The 23,945-nt window shown below is 34.3% G+C and overlaps 5 protein-coding genes across 8 annotated transcripts; 2 read left to right on the top strand and 3 right to left on the bottom strand.

Moving 5' to 3' along the window:
* Positions 1 to 2,891: 2,891 nt before the first annotated feature.
* Positions 2,892 to 4,945, top strand: LOC140828078 (uncharacterized). The gene is made up of 4 exons (XM_073191055.1): positions 2,892 to 3,792; positions 4,131 to 4,217; positions 4,318 to 4,480; positions 4,574 to 4,945. The coding sequence occupies exons 1-4, from the start codon at positions 3,179 to 3,181 to the stop codon at positions 4,742 to 4,744; spliced, it is 1,035 nt and encodes a 344-aa protein (XP_073047156.1). The 5' UTR covers positions 2,892 to 3,178; the 3' UTR covers positions 4,745 to 4,945.
* A 270-nt stretch (positions 4,946 to 5,215) lies between these two features.
* Positions 5,216 to 6,557, top strand: LOC140825668 (uncharacterized). The gene is made up of 3 exons (XM_073187573.1): positions 5,216 to 5,683; positions 6,083 to 6,277; positions 6,381 to 6,557. Exons 1-3 carry the CDS (start codon positions 5,423 to 5,425, stop codon positions 6,444 to 6,446), a joined length of 522 nt encoding a protein of 173 aa, XP_073043674.1. The 5' UTR covers positions 5,216 to 5,422; the 3' UTR covers positions 6,447 to 6,557.
* A 135-nt stretch (positions 6,558 to 6,692) lies between these two features.
* Positions 6,693 to 11,166, bottom strand: LOC140825667 (uncharacterized). 4 transcript variants are annotated; one of them, XM_073187570.1, is made up of 3 exons: positions 9,343 to 11,166; positions 7,152 to 8,497; positions 6,693 to 6,881 (listed from the first exon to the last, which is right to left on the bottom strand). In XM_073187570.1, exon 2 carries the CDS (start codon positions 8,115 to 8,117, stop codon positions 7,161 to 7,163), a length of 957 nt encoding a protein of 318 aa, XP_073043671.1. In that variant the 5' UTR covers positions 8,118 to 8,497; positions 9,343 to 11,166; the 3' UTR covers positions 6,693 to 6,881; positions 7,152 to 7,160. The 4 variants fall into 4 exon arrangements, with proteins under 4 accessions (XP_073043671.1, XP_073043672.1, XP_073043673.1 ...); XM_073187571.1 differs by lacking the exon at positions 6,693 to 6,881 and having other exon boundaries at positions 6,923 to 8,148; positions 9,343 to 9,393; positions 10,984 to 11,166; XM_073187572.1 differs by lacking the exon at positions 6,693 to 6,881 and having other exon boundaries at positions 6,923 to 8,151; positions 10,984 to 11,166.
* Positions 11,167 to 14,045: 2,879 nt separating this feature from the next.
* On the bottom strand, positions 14,046 to 18,931 carry LOC140825666 (mitogen-activated protein kinase kinase kinase 1-like). The gene is made up of 8 exons (XM_073187568.1): positions 17,572 to 18,931; positions 16,915 to 16,999; positions 16,725 to 16,787; positions 16,204 to 16,361; positions 15,786 to 15,858; positions 15,602 to 15,661; positions 15,018 to 15,122; positions 14,046 to 14,456 (listed from the first exon to the last, which is right to left on the bottom strand). Exons 1-8 carry the CDS (start codon positions 18,642 to 18,644, stop codon positions 14,244 to 14,246), a joined length of 1,830 nt encoding a protein of 609 aa, XP_073043669.1. The 5' UTR covers positions 18,645 to 18,931; the 3' UTR covers positions 14,046 to 14,243.
* A 1,272-nt stretch (positions 18,932 to 20,203) lies between these two features.
* Positions 20,204 to 22,552, bottom strand: LOC140825665 (uncharacterized). The gene is made up of 4 exons (XM_073187567.1): positions 22,202 to 22,552; positions 22,028 to 22,115; positions 21,180 to 21,332; positions 20,204 to 20,445 (listed from the first exon to the last, which is right to left on the bottom strand). Exons 1-4 carry the CDS (start codon positions 22,332 to 22,334, stop codon positions 20,412 to 20,414), a joined length of 408 nt encoding a protein of 135 aa, XP_073043668.1. The 5' UTR covers positions 22,335 to 22,552; the 3' UTR covers positions 20,204 to 20,411.
* Between the last annotated feature and the right edge of the window lie 1,393 nt (positions 22,553 to 23,945).

Raw genomic sequence — 23,945 nt, 5'->3', positions numbered from 1 at the left:
TTTTAAAAAAATAATAAAGTAAGACAATCTCAAGTGCTTGACATTGTTATTATCAACTATATTTTATGTTAAAAATAATAGATAAGTGCTCGATCTTATAATTAATATCATTTCGGCGATGGTATAGAACGATTATATTATGGGATAAAATTTTCTCAAAGTTAAATTTCAGTTTGGTCCAACAGTGCATGGGCTGCCAGAATCATTTAATTTAGTACACGCATATCCAGCCATTGTCATAAAACACATTCGCTTTCTCGCAATTAAAACTCACGGATTTGTATTCTTTCATTTTATACGGGAAATAATCCATCCACGTCTCTTCTAATTATATCCCTCCGACGATGTCTAATTAATTTCCCCTTTTTCGAAAACGTGAGTGTGTATAAATATTAATTAGCCATATATTTCAGTAGAGTGAGTAGGCCTACATAAGTAAATGGTGAGCGGCAATATGTTGGCTGAACTCGCAAGAATTCCCAACATTGGACTTGTCCACAGGCAGACAAATTAAAGCCGCCCTCAACTTTTGAATTATTACATCATGTAATAATTCCCCAAACAACGCAAGTGCATGCATGGAACCTAATAATGTTGCTTTTGCCATTATTTTTCATATTTAATCTTTGTTTTATATATATGTCACAATTGTGTGCGGCGCTTGTCTGGTGTACTCGTAATAAGCCGAATTTCAATTTCCAATAAATTGGAAACAGTAGTAAAATCACTCGTTATGTTGTTCACCGATTTCCCTACAAAATAACTTTCATAGTACGAATAATCAACTTTATGTACCATACAATACTACTTTGTGGGTTTATTCTTAATTAATTACATAATAATTGGTTTCGTGAATTAAGGTTGTCGAAGATTGAGCTAAGGTTTAAATAATTTATACCCCAATCAACTGCCTTGAGATTTAAGTTTATGGGGTACAAATGTCTCACCGATTGATGTTCGAAGAGGGTGTGGTTTTGACATTTGACGGAGACATTGTCACATTTCGATGTGTCCAATTCTTGTCCACAATTTAAATTTTTTTGATTAAATATGAGAAATTCGACCACTACATTAGAACTTCTGGTTCTTACATGGGAAGAGAGAAATGTACATGAAATTCAAAAGTCAAAAAAATAGTGTTTGGATATGTGAAGAGAGGATTATGATCCATAGATAAGAAATTCGAAGTCAGAAGAGATGTAATTTTCGAACAATAATTTGTATTTAATATAGAATAAATGAACACACTTGTTTCTTGTTTCAATGTTGACTTCTTTTTTGATATCGATGTCCTTTGAATTATAGTATTGAAATTACGGCCACTGAAATTTGGAGAAATATATAATTTTTAAAAAAATTAATTGCATCAAAATTCTTCTCGCAGTAGTCTTCGAAGTTGAGGCAAAGTATTTCAACGATGATGGAAATTTTTGATTTGGATGGATAGTAGACTTTTATTTTAAGTCAACTAAACCAAGTATACTCTCGAATAAAAGCGAATGAAATTTCTAATATTTTCTAAAGCAATAATATCACTTTTTCATTATGTTTTTCTAATTATTATTACTATTAATTTTATTATATATCATTATTATTATTATTAATTTCAGTGTGAAATTAATTTTACATGGGATTGAGATATTTCGCTATTACCTGAACTCGAATCCAAAGTAACAAACGAGGTGTCAAAAAATGTGCAATTATCGTGTTTGTCTCGTCACGAGAAGTGGCATGAAACATTCGCAAAATTGCCATTTCATCGGGCTATAAAAAAGCCCAGTGGGTTTCGAATTGGTCCTGATATTAAGAAGTAAGTCGTTCTGAATTGGGTTGGGAGAAATTAAGTTGAAGTTAAGGGTTCAGTGCCCAGTTCAGATATTTGGGCCTTCGTTCGAATATTTGTACGACCCAATCTCATTGGTTTAAACTCAATAGATAAAGCACCATATGGAAGCACTTGTATTGTCTAGCCACTTTCCTGTATATATGGCTCGTCCAACTCGAGATATGTCATGTACAATATAATTATTGTTATTATTATTGTTTGATGAATAAGTGGTATATAAATAGTAAGAGATAAAAATTTGTGTAAAACGATCTCATAAATCGTATTTTATTAGACAATTTTTTTATTTGAGTCATGCATGAAAAATTATTACTTTTTATGCTAAGAATATTATTTTTTATTATGAATATCGGTATGGTTGATCCATTTCACATGTAAAGATTCGTGAAATCGTCACACAAGAGATGTGCTGATAATAGTATATGATAGAGGCATCGACAAAAATTCAAATATGGCGATGGCATAAATCATAATTACAGCCTAAATAAAAGTAGAGACACTGTACGAAAAGATATGCGTCACATTAAAGCATGACAAATTACTATTTAATGCTGTTTTTGCTTAAAATCAATTATCCCACTTTTTGTATTAATAATAATATAAAAATATTATTTCATACTGAAAAATATCAACTTATGTCGAATCAAGAGATCACACACGCTTATTGTTCATGATGTAGTTAGATCCCCGACGCATCGAGATAATTTAATATATATTTTTAATAATATTCAAAATTTAATATGACAAATTTTCAATTTACTACGAAAAAAATTTAACCCATATATTTCATTAATTCGTTATTGATAATTAAAATTTGAAGTTATTTTTAAATAAGTAAAATCATTTCCAAAAAGATGTATAAAACTTAGTTACATCATGATCTCTCAAAAAATCAAAAGGGATCATATTATATTTTCTATCTTGATTCTTGAATTACAAGATCCACAATCACATGTTATATCCTTTGCAGTAATGTAAGAAATTACAGCAGATTCATACTTCACACCACCATTCAGTTCAGAAGCGTGAGCCTCTTTGGCTTCTCGTCTTCCTAATTTAATTAATTTTCGGTTTCTGTTCTTCTTCTTTTTTATAAAAATTATCACTGGATTTACGGTACTTGAATAAAATTCGATCATCATCATTGGAAATCTGAAACACTGTGCACGTTGATGGCTTAAGTCATCTTCTTTAAATGAAAACTACAGTACTGCATAGCGAGATTTAAGTCTCCCCATATTTGCAGCAACAAAGTAAAAAAGAACCGATTTTTGATAAGAAACCGGTTTAACTTCGTGTTTTATTACTGACTGCAATCTTTCACCTTCCACGATGAGCTTCGAACTTTCAAAACCATTGAACCCTGAGGCCGGAGAATGGAGGCCCACCAAAATCTTACAATATGATCGAAGACCTAATGTTACTGGCCGACACTCTCAAATAATCTGTAGCATTATGTATACACCGCATTTGCAGTCATCTGCAGTCTCAGAGCCGGTGGTGGCATATCTTGCTGATATGGCAGCCTTTTCTGCTTATTTTCATTGTTACCCGGCGTACTATGATCAGCGTGTATTGTATTATCTACCTCCTTCGGGTCCTCTTGAGAATGGATTTTGTGAGAGGGTGACGATACCCTTTGTTAATGGTGATAAGGAGAGTGATGGGAAGCAGAAGGTGGACGAAGTTGATGTGATGAAAGAGGCTGCTAGGACAAATTTCCACCCTCGGTTCAGAAGGCATGGAAGGCCATTCTGTTTCCTGAAGAAATCGCCGTCGAAACTAAACTGGAGGCCCAGGAAGTTGGTTAGGTTCAAGACTGAGATACTCGGCGATGAACGCAGCGTCGGATCTCAGTGGTTACAGTCATCGGAGCCAATAACCAGAAGCAATTCACCAGTACCGAACACCACTGTAATGATAAAGAATATTCCCAACCAGCTGAGGTACGATTTTTGGTGTTGCGGGTGTTTTTTTGGTAGATTATGGCGTTCAGTGCTCGTCGGATTTTCCTAGTTGAAAGTACAACGCATTCGTTGTCTATCAACGAACCCAATTTCGGATCTAATTTCATCGAATATTAGTGGAATGCATGGATTTTACCCTCTGATTCTGCGCATGCATTTAACCTCTTCAACTGTTATTTTCGGAAAACATCGATGCTAACAATTTGATATATTTAAGTACGTCCTGAAGCGCAAAGCATGTGAAAGTTCATTTAATTCTTGTGAGTCCCTGTTGATCGTGACTGTTTGTAATGCATGTTTTCTGTGTTCTTTTCTAGGAGAGATTATATGTTAAACTTTCTGGATCATTACTGCTCTAATTTCTCCCTGGAGTATGATTTCCTGTATCTGCCAATGGATTTCCGGTAATTCAATTACATAATGTCGGCAAAAATAAACTTCACTACAAGTTATCTTTAATAATTCGTTCTGAAATATTTCTTTGGTTGATGTATGAAATGATAGGAAGTGGGGTAACTTGGGATATGGTTTTGTCAACTTCACAACTGCTGTTGCTGCCGTGAAATTCATGGAGATTCTGAAAAATTTCAAGTGGGAAAGCTTTCAAACCGAAAGGGGATCCTTCACTTCCAAGAAAATCTGCGAAATTACATGGGCAAAAATCCAGGTATACAATACCAGATATGAGGTATTGAAAATGACAGTTTTCCCATAGATTCTTATCACGAACAGCCATTGAATTCGACTATTTCTTTTTCAGGGCAAGGAGGGATATGTTAGGAGGTTCCAGCACTACAATTTTGCCTGTGACCAACTGGAGTTTCTGCCAGTGTTACTGGATCCGCCAAGGAACGGGTCGGATCCAAATCCTCACCCACCTGTGATTCTTGGTAACTTAATGCCACCCCGGTTTCTGAGGAAGAAACAGTGATGAATAATTGATGTAATCAGAGATTTGTCGAGTTTAGGTAATGATATCATGATCAGGCTTAAGAGTTTGACCCATGTGTTTTCTCTTTCTTCCTAGGGTTTACGATTTTTCTTGAAAAACCCTTGGATGGTATGAAAACATGGGTTTATTTATTTGTATCCATCGAGCAACTTTTTTTTTATATGTACGTATTAGTACTATGAAGAATCTCTATACAAGAGACATGATGCTTTGTCTGATTTTTCCTTTCTTTTAAATTTTTTTGTAGTAATTAATAGCCATTCGAGTAGACTACTGTATTTTTTGGGGTTAAAAATACTCAATGACTTGAGTTTTTATTGATTAAGTATCCTAGAGTAAACCATTTGGTATACATCTATCATCTAATATTATGAAACTGGTCATTTGTAGTCTCACGGAAGACCCCCTCAACGGTCGAAGTTATTGAAATCGAAAGCCGATGAGTCATTGGCAGGAGATTTGTATGCCGTATGCATGCGCAATCAGCTAGACATGCTATTTTTAAAGTTGATTTTTTCTTTACAAGAAATTGTCTTCCAAATATTCAGCAGAAGGGATAGTGTTATTAGGATCTCAACTGTCTATGCTCTCCCCCATGAATACTTGTTTCAAGTAAAAAACGACTATTTGCTCTGAAATGGAGAATTACTACCAAACATGATGCCAGACGAGGGACATGTTATCATCAGTGTCTACATGGAAACATCATCCAAGCTAGGTTCCCAACAAAATATTGATCATCATGATCAAATCAAGAAATTCAATCCAAACTCGTTTTCTGGTTTTAAAACTCGCATTTTCAGAACTCAACGGGGATACGATCGTCGGGCACAGCTCATTGCTTATGCTCAGGAGCTGAGGCGTGGCAATGCACAGCAAATTCAGCGGCCCTCAGAAAATGCAAAGACCAAAAACAAGGTAATTATGATACATGAGCTTGTAACTGGGATATGCATGGGTTGTATCATTTTCGAATTTATTAGGAGGATATTGTCACTCTCCGCAAGATACTATCCAAATGTAAAAATGAAACTTGTAAATGTTCAGAAATTGCGCATCTTTCCAACCTCATTCTCATCCATGGGCAGCTAAGCTGAACTTAAAAGGAAACCATACATATTGTTTATATTTTTTGTGGATTTGATGAGATGATCCATATCTGTGAGTTTTGTCTAATTTTTTTTTCAAAGATTAGGATACACTATTTAAAACATTAGATTTACATTTTTAGTAAAATGAGACAAAATTTCAAGAAGTTTTCATTTTGGAAACCCCTTTCTCTTGTTGAGATACCATGATGAGGAGCATTTGGAACAGAGGTGGAGATGGCCACTGGCTATTCAGAAGATAAGATTACTGTTTTCAAGATTTAATTGGAGAAAAGGGAGATGGAAGTACGAGGGAATTGCAACTGAAGATTATAGAGATGTTGAAGGATCACGCAAACAAGAAAAGAGGGGGAAGAAAAAGTCGAGAACGAAAGCTAGTGGCACAAGGAATTCTGATTTTTGTGTGAGGATCCTCTTTTCTTTGAAAATTGCTTTACCAAGAATTTACGTTGAGAAGAAAGAAAACGTATAGTACCAATAATTAGAGTCCGTTTTATTTTATGCAGAAGAAATTGAAGTGTTTCTTGAAGGAGATATCCACAGCCTGCCAATGCAAAAATGGAGAATGCTGATTATTGTTTTCACTTTGATTTTTTCTAAATAATTTGTTCGGACAACACAAGTACCTTTCAGAACTAATGACTCCTGATTCTTCAAATGCAATAATGGCATGTTTTGTTCAATTGTTTTTTCTTTTAAAACATTATTACAATCGCGCTAGTTTCTTGGCATATCGAGAGCGTACGTTCCACAAATGCCAAGTTTCGGGTCGGCAGAACAATCAGCATGAGTTTACCAGAGCTCAACTCATCGTTGTCTTCTAGCCAAAGTCTTCATTTACCAAAGCATACAACATTTAACAAAAAAGTTGATCCGAATCATGGAGTAATCAAAACTAAAGAAATGAAGCATTCCCTCAATTTAGAGCTAAATTCAGATTCAAAGAAGTACTTTAATGGTGCCGAGGATATTATCATATCGGTCGTTGATGAGCGATCCATCAAAGACTCGGGTCCTAGACCTGCAGATGACAGGCATATCAAAAATCTTAAACAATCTTTGCTCAACAAAGAAGGATGAATGCCTCGAGCACCACTGTACAAACGAGAAACCACCTATCGTACTAACCAAAAGACATGGTGACAAATAAAATTAGTTCAGTGGTCGAGTATCAATTTCCCAACACGTAAATTCCTGAATTTGAGGCTTTACCGAGTGTAAACAAAAAAAAAATACAGAATAGCAAATGCAGCCATGGCGCATGACCGTCGAATCACTGAACTCCATTACCTGCCAGTTCTATGCCTTTCTGCTTGCCTCCCAACCAAAAACCTAGCACGAGGCCGCCTAAATCGGGAGGAACCTCGAACTCGATGCCCACCAAAATCTACATCATCCAAAGAGTCATAACCCCCATCAAAATTATTAGGAGATAACCGAGGACTATTCCAACGCCGACCATATGCCGGGAAGCTAAAGAGAGAATCTTCCAAATAGTCATTCTGACTATAATCCGTAGAAAGGTTGCGATATCCCCTCCTCTCTATCACGTAATCGCCAATGACGATTGCCCCAGGAATGGTTGATCTGATTGTGCTGAACACATCGCTTAAATCTCTCTCATTCTCAAGTTCCTTCCATTTCTCTGCGCGTGAAGGGTCTACATCTCGAGGGCGTGCCAGAGGGTGCTCTGACTTAACATGTTTCCTAAGCTCCTTATAGGTTCCAAGAAACGAGCACTTGTCCTGCATGCAGGTCCGTTTCTTCTTGTTAAGATACCTACGAGCAGGTTCCACCACAGTCCAACCTTTCACTGGCCCACGGCAAAGTGGGCATAAAAGCTCAGATGTTTCCTTCTTCCCGTTATGCAAACCCGATCGTTCAGAAAATTCTGTGCCATCAATCGACCATAGCGATGATTCTGTGCTCTTTGTTAAGGAGACTTTAGTGTAGGCTTTCCTGTACTGCTCAAGACAGTTCGAATATCGATGGCTAGTAGCACACATGTAAGCACGACAACCCTTCTCATACGAGGAACAAAGCAATAGCACAGCGTTGTGAGGAAAGTCCATACAAACCGCACAAACTGCATCTTCCCACTCTTTCTTTTCTGAGGCTTTTACATCTCTCTTCTTATGGTGGGGATCTCCAAAGACCTTTGCATGCCGAGATGATAACTTGTGCAGGCCAACTGCATGCTGTCGAGGACCAGATTTCCTCTGGAGCTGCTTGGATTTTGCCATTTACAATTGATAACTTAATGGAAGAGTACCCCTGCTTCACAAGAAAAAATAAAGAACGATAGAAACAATTAGACTATTAGAGGAACAATAATCACTTAATTTTGCAAAATGGACATCTCAAAGAAGCTTATAAAATCTAGGTGATATAGCAATTTTAAAAACCTCAGTTTACAAAATGGTACTTTCATCACTTTATTTCAATGAAGAAAGTGTCAGCAATAAAGTATGTTTTCTACTTTACATCCAATTACTTATAAAATAAAAGAGATAACCAAACATTTTTATCCTTAAAACCACCATAGTATTTTGCCTTCGTGAATCTTTTTCTTCTAAAAGGCTAGACTTGGCTGAAGTGACAGGATTATATATTGATAAATATCCTGAAATTATTGAAATGATAGGATAAGATTAGAAACAGTGAAAATAAATTATATATATTTGGTTTAACAGATAAAAATTGAGATAGAGATTACGGATAAAAGATTAATCATCTATTCACCATTTTCACATTTTCTAAACTATGTTCTTATTCTCTCTATTTTGTGCCAAAATTTCAAAAATCCAAAACCCACGAGCAAACCCCATCATAAATTGTTTGTGGAAGTAATCATCTTTCTCCATTCTTCTCTTTTATAGTTTCTCTCATTTCCATGTTCCCTTTCCTTATCCACTCATTTCCTTAAGTTACAGATTGATGGACTTGATTTGGAGGAAAACATTTGATTTGGAGAAAGGATTTGAGAAATTAATTTAAATGACACTTATTTAGGTGTATTTTAAATTCATGGCAATTGCCATTGAAATTATGTGTGTGAAATACAATTGGGCTGCACTTATTCCATTTGGAGTAAGTGATTTGATTTGGGTAAGTATTTGAGTCTGAATTTCAAATGACACTCATCTTGAGAGTATTTGAAATCCATCACAAGCTTCAACAAATGAGAGTTTTCGGTGGAACCGGTGAACCCATCTCCTATCTCCGAGAGAAGCAGCTAAACATTCTCATTGAAATAGCTAAACTTATATATAGTGGATTTAAAATTCACTTGAATAGTCAATGCATTTGATCCATCAATCTAAAGCACAATCTCAAATTTTGTTCATCCAAACAAGTCAATGAATATAAAATCATCATTTCAAATCCATTAATCCGTACACAACATTAAATTATTTTTTTTAAAAAAAAGAAAAAAATTAATAAGAAATAAATTTAAAATTTTTGCACCTTCGGAAAATGTTGGAGGAATGTGTCCTTGATTTGGGAAAGTAAAGTTAACTGGAAATATTAGGCAATTAAAGAAATTATGAGATGATCAATAACTGAAAATCAGAAGAAGAAAGGTTAGGACTACAGATCTTCTGTGGATTTCAGGGCATAAATTTATTTACTTCGTTTTAGTTCTTTACTTTAGAAATGATGATAATACATCACAGCATGTAGCTGGGGGTTTTTAGTCATGAATCAACAATAATCAGTGTTCAGCCGCAGGATAAGAAGTTAGACTATATTTTCGGAACCAAGCATTATAAAATATTGATAAACAACTATGCACTTGTCCCAAACACCAAAGACAACCTAAAGGTCATGGTGCTTAATGACTTGTATATTGTTCTCTTCCTCTTCTACGGACTGAGCAGTTCAAACAACTATACATTTAATTTTGCCTACTCATGAAAAAAAAGAGATATGGCGACAACTAAAAGATAAACATTGAAAATGTTAAAGATTTAACATGCTTGTCCAAACTTTATAAATATTTAAGTCCATAAGATGCTACAAAACAGAACATAAGTAATCTGGAGCAACCGCTTGGGATTTCATTTGTCCCTCCAAACTATTTACAAGGGGAAGGAGATGCTTCTAAACACAAGAATCACTGAAAATCTATTGGAACAAATCTCACTTCATCACTGAATAAAATATCATTCCTGGCACAACAGAAAGACCTTGGTGGAAATTGCTAACGATATTTTTTCACATAAATTCTTTTGACATTACCTAAAGTGATATATCCCAACATAGATAGAAACATTAAAACAAAGAATGCACATAAGGACACGACATGAAGAAAAGTAAGGAGCATAATTTCATACTAATATAAGGTAATAATACATTCTCCACATATTCTCTCCTCTCCTTTTAGTTCACACAAGTTCTATTAAATACCATCCAGAGACTCTTCATGATTATAGAAGATAAAAATTAATATAGAACAATAATCAGTTTAAAAACAATTTTCACTGTCAATCTTTTCTACACCACAAACAATACGAATTCTTACTGAGTATGAAATGCAAGCAAAAAGTACAGCTTAAAACTAAAAACACCACAATTTTACTCAGAGTTCTTCTTGTAATTGTTTCCCTCCTCTATACCTAAATCTACAACCATCTAATATGACGAAAGACTAATTTAATTCCATTCACTTTCGCCTAAATTTTCCCTAAAGCTTCAGCTCACTATTTCCTGTGAAATCTGCCAGCATAAAAACTAAAACGCCATTACAGCACCACACAATGCTTAAAGATGCAATTTTTGTGGATAACCTCAACAAAATCAAAGAAAAAAATCCCAAGCCCATGTCGCGCCGGAAGGTAGGCAAATTACAAATACATGAATTAATATCTAAGCACTAATCAAAGTATTAGAATCATGCATCAACTAATAAAAAAACCATTCGTATGCAGCATCGAACCCATAAATAAAATCGAAAAAACCAAAAATTTATATGAGAGAAAAGGGTTTCAACTTCGTTCCGAAAGGGTCTTCGCTTATTTTCTTTTTATACACGAAAGTACCGGCAAACACTTTCAGAATCAATATAAAATTGAAATCACATAAAATCAAAGATAAATCTGGACTCACCCGAAAGTCTTTAAATGAGAGAATTGACGAAGCGGGCGCGTGACAGATGAAAATAGAGAGAACTTTTTCCTTCGAAATTTGGTATTTGTTTTGCATTCGATGGGTTGCGAGAATAGAGCGGACTGCAATTACATCTCGCTCGCGAACATAAACTGGCGCACGTTCAGTATTCTTGATCATCGTGTCTTATAGGGTATAAAATGGAGTATCACGAAATTACAGGGTTACACTGGAAATGTCAAAACGGGCTAATGGGTGAGTCGGCCCACAACCTTTCGCAATCCATCATTAGAAGGTTTTTTTTGTTTTTTTTTTAAATAGAGGTGTCAAAATGTGAACACGACCTAACACGAAAAAAATCAGGTTCTCGTTGGAGTTTTTCGGGTTGGGTGGATTCAGGTTAGTGTCATAGGTGGGTTTTGGGATGGGTCGGGTTGGGTCATAAGTTGACCCGCGAACTTTTTTTTTTGAAAATATTACCTATATTTTTATATATGATATGTTTGAACAAAATTTATTATATATTTATATGATAAATTTTCATCATTTAATATTTATTTTGCATATTTTTATTTTTTAACAATTTTTTATTTGATTTAATAAATATATTTTTAAATCGAAAATTTTGTTATTACGTGTTTACATTAAAATATTATTATTTTTTTTGACTTTTTTTCATTAATTTTTTAAAAAAGTTTAAAAAAAATTAATAAAATTCGGGTGAGACGGGTTGAGTCGTCGGGTTATACGAGTTCGTGTTTGGGTTGGAGGTTTTCTGGTTGCTTCGGGTTATTGTTGAAAAAATAAATAAAAAAAATTCGCGGATTGACCCGAAACCCGATCCAATTCACCCGATTGACACCTCTAATTTTTTATAATAAAAAATTATCAATTCAATTTATCTATTGAGATGACGGTACAAGTCATCAAATCATCATTCATTTCAATAAATATACGAAGGAAGGACGGACAAATCTAACGAGTATAAATTTTAAAATCTCTAATAAATATAAGAAAATTTTGGCATATGTTCATAGTCATGACATTTTCATGTCATGCTTGTGGTCATAGCTCAAAAGAAGGAGAAATATTAATCGAAATGGACTATCAACTCAAAAGATTGTGATGAACTTAATTATCATAGGATTAAGCATTAGCTCCACAATATTGAAGGGGTGAGTTTCATGTGAGAGCGTCTTATAGATCTTAATCTGTGAGACGGATCAATCCTACCCATATTCACAATAAAAAGTAATAATCTTAGCATAAAAAATAATATTTTTTCATGAATGACCCAAATAAGATATTTGTCTCACAAATACGACCCGTGAAACCGTCTCATACAAGTTTTTGCAATATTGAACCACATTATAGTAGCGTCCTTATTCAAAACGCCACCATTAACAAATGTAAGGATAACTGAAGTTTAAATATGCATAAATCGTATCCAATCATTAATCCATAATACAAGCCTGATAAAGATATAATTTAAATATTCCTGTTTTTCGTCAACTTAGCACGATGTCTCGTCAAATTAATGGGTGGTTCTCTGTATCCAGTCCATAAAAAGCTGAGCAATCCTATTTTCATTAATCAAGGTTTATCTCAAATGATAATGAGCTCGATATGATCTCGTGATATAACATATAAATCGTGATAAAAAAAATATAATATTGACAAATAAACATGCATCAAATAAGAATATCTTTGGATGATGGAACCTGAAGCTCCGAACTGGCATTCAGTGGGTTCAAACTCTTTCAATGGTTCCGAACTTACTGATGTTAAAATACTCTGATTACTCAAAAAAATAATACTTTAATCATGCTTAATTAAATTTTTTCAATAATTAGTACTGGGTTATTACAATATCAGCATTGCAAGCCTATCAATAATATGGGCTATAGTTTTACCATTTAGTTTTAACTTATGATTTTTTCAAGAATTATTGTCATTTTCTTAGTTTTTCTCTTTCTGATTTAAATGCAATATGTAAAGTGTATTTTATATATAAATAATTTTTATTTACATTTACATGTTTTTTATGTTTTGATTTTGATGCTGTCCATAAAGTTAAAATGGTTGTGTCCGACAGAGTATTATATTATTAGCATATCCTAATAATAATCTATCAAGCCAGACATTATTATTGGATGGTCATCGGAAAAGGAATAATATTCTTTCTTTCTTTTTTTGAAATAGAAGGAATAAACCGAATAATATTCACAAGGAAGAGCTTCATGGTACGGGGAGCTACGTGGATAGATTTTACATGTGGCACATTTAAAATACAAGACAAAATTAAAATAATAAACTGACAAAACTATAATAATTTTTTTACTGAATATTATAATTTGTTTTATATAATATTTACGGTATATATGTTATACATAAATAATTATTTTACATTTTACTTGTTGTGTGATTTAATTTTATTGAACATATACGAGGAGAAACCTGAGCGTGTGATATGGACAACATTTTAGCTAAATGACTTCACAATAAATAAAAAAAAATATCAACAAAAATTATATGATGGGCCTTCCTTAATACATGTAGTCGAGACAAATAAAATTGACAAAAAAACATCAATTTACAAAAAGAGTCGAAGTTAAAGTTTATTAATAGTGACAAATAAAACATCTTACTCGATATTCTAACACTCAATTGTTACGAAGTATTTACAAAAATAGATTCCATCTGTACAGGCCCAATTTATATTGCTAATTTACCAAACTTCATACGGGGAGAAATGCACTGTACAACAATACCATAAAAACAAAAATCACTCTCTCAGAAAATTGCATGGGCCATAACTAAACAAATGATATCCGAGGGTGCTGCGGCCAAAAATATGGTCAGATACGAAAATGGATGTCTGGCGGCCGGCACCGAAAAAGGGAAAAAGAACTGTGACACGGTGACAAATATGCAGAATCCGATTCGAGTAGAGTGCAAAATGTACACGCTCTTTCGTTTTGTCTGGAAAGTAATACTTCATCTATACTAGATTTGGTTTCTCTGTTACTCCTTCGCTCTTTCTTTCGCTTTGGTTATAGATGGGAAGGGGGTAGAAGGTTGTGCTAGTCAAAAGTAAGGATAGACGATTATAAGTGTAGTTTTCGTATGCTGACCAAATTATATGGAAATCAAGGTGAATAACTGAAGTGGCTAGATGTGTGCAAGGCTTTGATGAATGGATAAGGCATGGAGTTGGGCCAAGAACAATAGTTTCTGTTACGTTAGAAGCCTAAAATGGCTTATATTTGACGACTGAAAGCGTGAGGAGATACTGAGCCTGAATATGGTGGCAGCAGTTGTTTCACAAATGGGTGATCCAAGAGCTGACCGGCTGTTGGCCGTGAACTTGGGTCTACTTGCAGACATTTAAGTATAAAATCCCGAGCATCTCTGGAGAGGGAGTTAGGAATAGGCGGTCTCTCACCCTTTCCTATTCGAAATAATGCCGACATCTGTTGAATCAAGAAGCACAATGTTAACACTAAAGAAATTCATGTGGAATAACAGTGGGCCAAGATCCACCTTGCAACCTGACGTTAATTAGTAATTAAAAAGAAACACCATCCACTTGGATTCGAAAAAAAACAAAATGTTTATTGTAGACTTAATCATATGCCTAACGATATCTATCAAATGACTCGCTGTGCATGAATATTTATGCCACGGATATGAAAATGCAAGCCGTTCATATGATAAGTATCCCGGAAAAAAATAATGTGCTTTTACGGCTGATGACAAAACAAATAAGAGTAGATGAAGAGTCTAAAAATCATCTCCTCTCAAAACAAAATCCTGCTGTACTTCATAGTTGAGAGTGACGAGCTCACAAAGAATCATCAATTATAATTTATTAAACTTCAATTTATAGTGCATTAATAGCCCACGTAAACCACGAATGGTCACACAATTTGATGAGCATGCAGGAAATTATTCTTTCATGAAAAAGATCCACAACTTTCACTAATTTACCACGTCTGGTAATTGTGTGGGTGGATGTCAAGTGCTTTACTTACCCATTCCAAGTGAGAGTACGGAAAGCGCCCAGTTAGCATCTCCAAGACAGTACATCCAAGACTCCATATATCAGCAGATAGACCATAACCTAGGCTCCTAACAACCTGTAGCAGCACAAAAGGCTATTCAATAAAATGTGGCAGCACAAAACTGGTATAAGGAAAAAAAACACGTACCACAAACAGCCTCCAAAACGAACGAAAAAATATTAATTGCTATACCCTTCGATAACTCCTCTGTGTATTAGACACTCATCTCTTTTCAGATTTCAAAACCTCTTCTAAAGACAAATTCCAAAACATGCAAGACTAAATCCCATTATCTCAACTCAGATTAAGTTATCACGTGTTCAATACCTCTAAATTCAATCAGTATCATTCTTTATATGGCATTGATAATATCATCATTCCTCTAAACAGTGTACCAGTGAACTAACTTTCTTCATGTCAATTCATTCAGGGGAAATAAAAACCAGTTTTCATGGTATTAATAAGAAAAATTTTGCCATTTTGCAATTTAGATTAACAAATTAAGTAAAAACCAGTAAAGTTTTTCTTAAGTAACAAGGACATCTGGGGCAAACCTCAGGAGCCATCCAGAATGCAGTTCCCTTGCAAGATTTCAAGTCATTCAACTTGGTGGCCTGCAAAATGAATAAAAATATTTGACATAAGAGAATAGAAATTTTAAATACCAAGAAGGCATTTAAGTTGAAAAGGGAGACCGCAAGAAAATAATAAGTAAACAAAAGGAAATAGTCGGTCAACCTTCGCAAGCCCAAAATCTGCAAGTTTAACCAGACCATTTGTGTCCACCAATATATTTGAACATTTAATATCTCTGCAATATGCCACAGAAAGTAGGAAACATTCCCATTATTATAAGTAAAATTGCACATTAAAGTAGGAAAAATACTGAAGCTTCACCTATTTGAATACAACTCACTCGAGGATACTCCAAAAAATTTGGTATAGTAAAAAAGATTTTTCAAATCAAATATCCTGTCATGTGAAACAGCAATTTTTTTTACTTCGTCATCTACCAAGAATATTGAAGGATGAACTAGAGAATACATGAGTCAATGCAACAAAAGATTTCCCAAACATAAAATACGATTTTTTTTCTTTTGGTTAAAAAAATCAACTTCTGATACTAGAAAGCATAAGAGTAGTCATGTTTGATTACCTGTGTACCACATTTCTTTCATGTAGGTAATTCAAACCATGTAAAATTTGCCTGGTGTAAGTGGAGACCTGGGTATCCCGGAGGTTATACTTCTGGTAGAGGCTCAAAAGAGAACCTTGGTTAACAAGCTCAAGAAAAATATAGAGGTTCGATTCATCCTACATAGACAAAGGATGCTTTTCAGCACTTGCAAGAAGAATTCAGTAAAAATTCTCAGATAAATTTAATAATTATTTCTTGAAAAAAAAAACCAACATATAATAAATGAGATTCTTCAAAGATTTATTTAAAGAAATCTCTCTGGAATTTTTTCAACATTGCCATCCTCTTGCTTTACCCTCTCATCCCAATTTCTGAATCCGAACCGGCTCACAGTGAATAAAATATTGGCTAACAAGTTAATGAAATACGAGAAGATGGAATAAGAGTTTGTGATTAAAGCAAAAGCATTATAAAACCTAATTACAAAGAGGAAGATAAACATATCAATGAAGAGAAACAAAAAAGCAAGAAGGCATTACCCTCTTTGTACCATAGTACCGAACTATATTCTCATGCTCAAACTGACTTAGAAGAGCAATTTCCTAAAAATACATGAGAAAAAATAATATTAAAGATGACTACAGAAACAAATACAAATTCATACAAACCAGTCATTACATCAAATTAGAAAATAATGATGTTCAGAAAAAGCATTTAGGGTTACGGAACCTGTTCAAGTTGGATAATTCGTTGCTTTCCCTCATCTCCTTGATCAAGCAAAGATACTTCCTTCACAGCAAAAAAGAATCCATCACTGCAGCAAAGCAAGCGATAATAATTAACAAAATCATAGCAAACTTATTAAATAAATTTGCAATTCTCTAGAGCGCTCCAATTTGCAAAATTTGTACTATAATATGAACAGATTAGAGCAAATCACATGCCCAAAATGTTTGTGCCTAGGCTCAAGGCAGAGAGAGCATTTTCGCATAGAGACATGTAGAGATGCAGCCCTCGCGCAAGGACCAATCTTGGCTGTAAAAAAGGGACCAATCTTGGCAGTAAAACATGTCTTGATGCGCATTTAAAGCTAAAAGCATGAAGCATATGGCAGATTAAAATGGTTGTTTTAATTGAAATTTAATGTAATAGTCCTTATTTGCTTATTAATTGATGGATATTTGTTTTAATTTTGTTAATCGCTCTGTAAAGTACATATTAGATATCATAGAAACGTCTTAAATTGTAAAACATTATGCTCCACTGCACTTCATTTTGACAGTGTACATGTCTCGATTTGCACCTTTAGTTTAAGCCAGGTCTTGTGCCTGTGATAATTATAGATACCAGATTAATTAATATAAAATGAAGTGGCACAATACTTACTCTGCTATTCCCTCATAAACAGATCCAAAGGAGCCACTACCCAAGAGCTCACCCTTCTGCCACCCCATAATAGTTCGTCTTAATGCCCCATCAGGTGAAATACTTGATATCGGTTCAGTTGTGGTACTTGAAGTATCATCATCGTTTGAAAATGTGGTGAACGAACATGATTCGGAGAGCACACAGTTGTCTTCCATTACCATCACCCTTCCCATCCTAACTTCCTCGTCTCTCTTTTGACCATCTTCTTCTTCCCCATTTTCTTCTGGAGAAAACCCACTCTCAAACCTTGAAACACTAGCATCAGTATCCATCGTGAAAGCTCTCAACATAGATGATGGTGGCGCTAAAACCGGGGGTCGCACACCCTTGATACCATTTCCACGGAATCTATCAAACCTACCACTTGAATTATCACACTTATCACACGAAATAAAATCACTTCCACTTGACTTAGCCCCCAACAATGCACGGGCACCCTTATCAAAAACATGAACCCTACTTCCATCCACATCACAAAAATCTCGACTTTCCTCAAATTTCTTGCTCATTACACCATTATCACTTTCTGAAAATCCAAAACAAACTTGGTTACCCCCAACTTGTTGATCGCTCACATCAATAATACCAGAAACTCCAACAACACCGTAAAGTTCAGCGTAATTGTCATAATTGACCTCAAATATCTGATTAAATGCAACAGGAGCATAGGAAGTTCTCATTTTCATTGCCTTGTACTCCTCGGAAGGTATAGCGAAGTCATCTATACCAGAAAATCCTAAGGTTTTGCAAAGAATATCTATCTCACCATCATTTCCATCAACTCTAAAGCTTTTCTCATCGCCTAATAAATCACGCGTGCGCGGGCGAACAGATTCCTCCACCGAGTACGACGAAGATGATGATGAACTAGGAGAGAACTCGTAGCTGATGTTTTTCGAGGCGTTGCACCGATCCAACCTTCGCCTCGGCTTGGCCGCTTGGCGGCTGGGACTGGAGGAGCTGGAGCTGCAACTCTTATCAGTTTTCAGGCGGTCAGAATTATGAGCGAAAATTTTGGGGAACCGGTGCATTGTGAGGGCAAAATGCAATATTCATGAATCAACAACGAGGAAACCTAAAGTACCCTCCAACCAACGGAAATTTCCCACTGTTTTTCTGTTTTTGTTTGCGGTTTCTAGGGTTTGAGCCGTTCGAAATTCGGTCTCGGAACCAGAATTGGGGTCAGAATTACACTTTCGCAGCGTGTGCATTAAGAGGTTGGAGCAGGAAGTAGAGAGGAAGCAGACGAAACGGAGCACTAAAACGGCGTCACAAGAGAATTCACACGACTTCTCGAAATCATTACCAAACATCGGACAGAGAATATTATACTCCACCTTTATATATAATACCCAAAACTTATTTCATAGTAAATTTGTAGATTATTAAAATAAAATGTAATTTATCAATTGCTATCATATTTAATAAAATATTAATTTATTTATCTATATATTATATCACAAATAACATAAAACTTATCATAAATATATTTTTAAAATTTTCGATTTTAATATAATATTAGACTTTTCACATAAATATTATATAATATAAAAGATTTAACATATATTCACAAATGACCCTAATTTATGTAATAATAGTCGTCGCAAGTTCTTGATTTCCACGTTCAATTAGTGATAATCAGTTTTTTTTTTATAGTAATAATTTATGAGACTTCAGTCTATATATATATATATATATATATATATATATATATATATATATATATATATAGAAACAAATATCATCATTATTTCCCAAAACATCCTTTATAAATTCTTAGTTTTTAAAGCAGGATTTATTTTCTAAATTAGTTTATTTATTTATAAACATTAACTTAAAAATATTGCTCGTCTAAAATGACAACGTATAATGGATTCAACATTTTTTATAAATACAACTGTCACCACAATGAAGCTTGTAGTCACCAAAATACAGCACATGTGCTCCTCACGAAACGATAACAAAACAACAAATTCAATTTTCTTTTTATAAAAGTGTAAACCACAATTTACCCAAAAAAAAAAACGAAGAAGGTGTAAACCAACCATATAATAAGATTTACATAGATATATATTCAAAGATATCATTTCGATTTAAAAAGTATTCTATTAAACTTAACTTTTTAAAGCAGTTTTTGAAAAATAAAATAAATTTGTATTTATATTGGATAACGAACAAAAAAGAACCTTCTTTATAGTTTTGTTCAAAGAGTTGAAGGAAAGTGTGTACTCTTCTTTATCGTGAATGGAAAAGGGAAAGGAAAAATGAATTCCATTAACATCACATGTACATTTTTTTGATGTTAGGTATAAATTATTGACACCAAACAGTTACAATATTATTATTGTAATAAACGATATGTTCTGTCTTATTCAAAAAAGAAACGATATGTTTTCGTTTCCAGAAGAAAAGGGCAGCCAGACTGGAAACATGCAACTGAACAAACACCAACAAAAAGGTCAGACTCGTTGTCTATTAATTTAAGAATAATTTGATGACAATTATAAAACATGAAGACATTGCTTGCGGGCTAGGCTTTATGAATGTGCTGCGGCGTGTTTTATTATTGAAAAATAAAACGCAATCCGGATTGAATCGAAGAACTTGGATCATCATTTTTTCAAGAAAACAAACAAGAGTGTCATATAAATATTCACTGGAAACTCAGTTGTTCAAATAAAACAGATCATAGGCAACCACGCTTCTTTGTCAACACGATCACAAACAAAGATACATGCTTGGACGAGACGAGACGAGTCATGTATAAATCCAATATTCAAACGCTATGGCACACCATGTTATTCCGAATGAGAGATCCAATAAATCAGCCCGCTGCATGGGAATTCAACAGGTCAAATAAATCACGAAAGTTGCATATATATTGATCCAGATTCTAAATCTAAAATAGATTGTTGGAATTATAAAAAGAAAAGAAAGAAAGAAAGAACAGTTGCTTTTTCATATGCCAGGGAATAGAAAACTTATATGTAAATACCCAGATCTTAAAACTAAAAATACCCACATGGCCTATCACTACTTGTCAACAAAAGATCAACAATATAAAAAATGTGAAGAGGTATATGGAGATCCGACCTTGATTCTTTTCATTCAGTGAACCATGTGGAACCGTAAATTTGCATTGGGTTTAAGATGCCAAGTGGACCTAGACAACTCAATTAATATATGAAAACTACTTGATTTCTAAAAATTAAATTCAAGCCTTATTTTTATTTTCCTTTTCAACAGAAAATGAAGTATTCAAAGCAATTAGTAACATATTTTTTTTTTAATAATTAACTTACAAGAAGCACTGATTTATGTTTTCTCATGAGAAAACTTAAGTTTGAAGCAGGTTCCACCATCCATTGGAACTGGAATTATCGGTTTTAAAACCGTGGTTAGATCCATCTACATGCATTATAATTTGCTAATCAAGATTCATTTGGCATCAACTGTCCCAACGGTGAACTTGAAAGTTCTACGTAGCACCTCTAACTTACTTCAAATGCCGTAACTTTATGTCAAAGTAGGAAGAGCCAAAAACCAGAAAACAACATATCTCTTACCTGACTAGTACGCACACACATTGAAGCACACCTGCAACGCCTGTCCATGATGAAGGACCGGTTGTCACCATTGCATCTTGTATCAATAGGCCAACTGATGCAGCCAAAGAGACAAAAGATACAACATATGCAATGAAAAGCCAAAGTTTCAACCTGCAAATTAAGGGAGCAGCAGAATAGTTGAGTAACGTTTTGTATCGCTTAGAAGTCAATTTGCAGCGACTTTTACAGTAGAAAGAATGTGGTCAATCAGACAGGGATTTTGATATTGTTTGTTTGGATTTGCACTATTATATTTAAGCTAATGAATAGCTCACGGGAATGACAAGAAACCTTAATTCGATCACACCATATAATAGGAGAAACATGAAAAGAGAAAGAAATGGTAGAGAAGATTCAAGGCATTCTGCTGTAACGCCAAAATGACAAAAATAACTGAAATGGAGGTTAACACATCGGTGAAGACATACATTCTACTTTGTATCAACATAAATTAGCTGAACATGTAAAATCAAGCATGCATAAAACAGTTTTCCTAACTTCTTTAGCGAACAAAAATCAGTTGTCCCTGAAAATACTCGAGTTTCAGATCACAGAATTTCTCTATACCACAAACTGAGGTAATGAAGTTTTCCAAAGGTCAAATTTTGCACTACTAAAAGTACATAAATCTGTAATCCTTGGTCTTTAGACATGATCAACATGCTACACTATGCAATGGTGCAAGAATTTACAAAATGGTTATCCTTTTATCATAGATAGCGTGGAAAAAAAAAACCAATCCCTAATAACAAGTAAAAATACAATGTCATAACGTCATGTGCGTACTCCAAAAGCACAGAAGATACCTCAACTCCCCTTCATCGTAGGGCGAGTAATCAATATCCTCTTTCTTCACGCAATTAAACATAAGAGCAGCCAAAGATGCAAAAATTCCTGCAAACGGGAAAAAAACCTAATAATAGAACTCAATAGATGATAACAAAACCTAACTTCGTATCTATAACTTGAATACAAAATACCTGGAAGATAGTGAACGAAAGGAACCTTGACGGCGCTACAAACGACAGCGTCAACCCAAAACCACCAGCCGACTCCGAATACCGCGCCAGAGATTCCGGGTCCGAAGATGGCTAACAGCTCTATTAAATCCATAGCACAAGGGCCCTTCAAATTTATAAAATTGGCGAAAAATCAGAATTCTGATATGGATGGAGGATTTTGGAGCGATTGACTGGCTTCTGATGGATTACAGGTGGGGTTATATACGATCGCTTAGAATACTAGGATTTTGATGTGCTTTTTAAGGAAAGGTTTTAGGCTAATTCGAACTAGATTGAAGCCTGCTTCGAATTCGATGCCTATCGTCAAGAAAAGACTTGATATTTGATTTAAAGTTACAATAACAATTTACATAGATTTAAAAACAGATTTCTTTCATTTACCTTGATAACATATGGTATGTTGCATCTAGTCTAAACAAAATTATTATTTTATTTTTTCTATCGCAATGGTATCGACTATATTTGTATTTATTAAATAATCGTGTTATCACTCTTAATTCACCAACTCTTTGAAAAATGTTACAATTTTAAAAAGAATTTGCCACACTCGATTGATACGATCGACTAACGCTTTGAATGCCGATCGTATTGGTTAAGTCGATGCTATATGTGGGAACACTACCTCCATATAGTTTGAATGGACAAAATTCACACAAATATGTGATTTTAAAAAAAATTAATAGACCCCATATATGTGTGACTAAATTTGGATATTTGATTCTATCATGGAGATCAACCCCTAACCAAACATTCCAGATTTTTCATCGAAAGCGAACCAGCCAAACCAAATTAGAGCGGTTAATTTGTAATTCGGAATTTACACGTTGAATTGAATAAGAATTGGATTTTATTTATTAAAAATTAAAAACCAAATATTATTACTTCCAATTTTATGATCCAAATCGAATTTTGTGATCTTCCAATTCTACGGCTAAAAAATGTTTCTTTATTTTAAAAATCAGATATTCAGTTTCACCAATTTTTTTTATAATAGTAATCAAAACAAAACCAAATAAACCAATTTTATTTTTAAAAAATAAGAATCGAATTCCCGTATTTATTTGGTTTAACCAAAGTTTTACTTTTGCTAAAAGAGTATATTCACAGCACAGAAGACAAGTTAGAACATTACAGCACTATCTTCTAAGTAAGCAAAACAAGAATAAACATCATCAAACTCCACTGGAAAAATGCAGACTGTGTACTAAGTTTGGATGAAACAATTCAATATCCCTTGAACAGAAAACGAGGAGTAAGGATGAAACAATTCAATATCCCAAAATATAGTTGAGAGAGAGAGAGAGAGAGAGAACAATACAAGAAAGTTGCCATCCAAAGACTGACAAGAAATTCTGCCTAGCTGCCATATAATTTGCATCCATAGCATCTACCTCTAGTGTTACTAGACATGGAACAAAAAATAACTCTTGAGAAAAAACAATGTCATCTTACAAAAGAACGGGACTTTCTTATGCAATTTAAAAGCATGTCCAATCGCCAGTTGAAAGAAATCTTTACGATAAACATATATAACTCAACTCCCGGGGTGATACTGCAAGTTTGATTCTAGCCAAACATCGAATCACCAGTTGAAACTGATGTGTCTAAAAAATAAATACAACACAAAATGATGCCATACCTTGACTCCGTGTGCCGCAAGGTGAAGGACTAAAGGATTGCTCAAACTATCATGATCCAAACC

Source organism: Primulina eburnea, chromosome 3, assembly GCF_022965805.1.
Source record: "Primulina eburnea isolate SZY01 chromosome 3, ASM2296580v1, whole genome shotgun sequence".
In the NCBI taxonomy this organism is placed as follows: domain Eukaryota; kingdom Viridiplantae; phylum Streptophyta; class Magnoliopsida; order Lamiales; family Gesneriaceae; genus Primulina; species Primulina eburnea.
The sequence above is the reverse complement of the archived record's forward strand: the minus strand, read 5'-3'. Positions and strand labels throughout refer to the sequence as shown.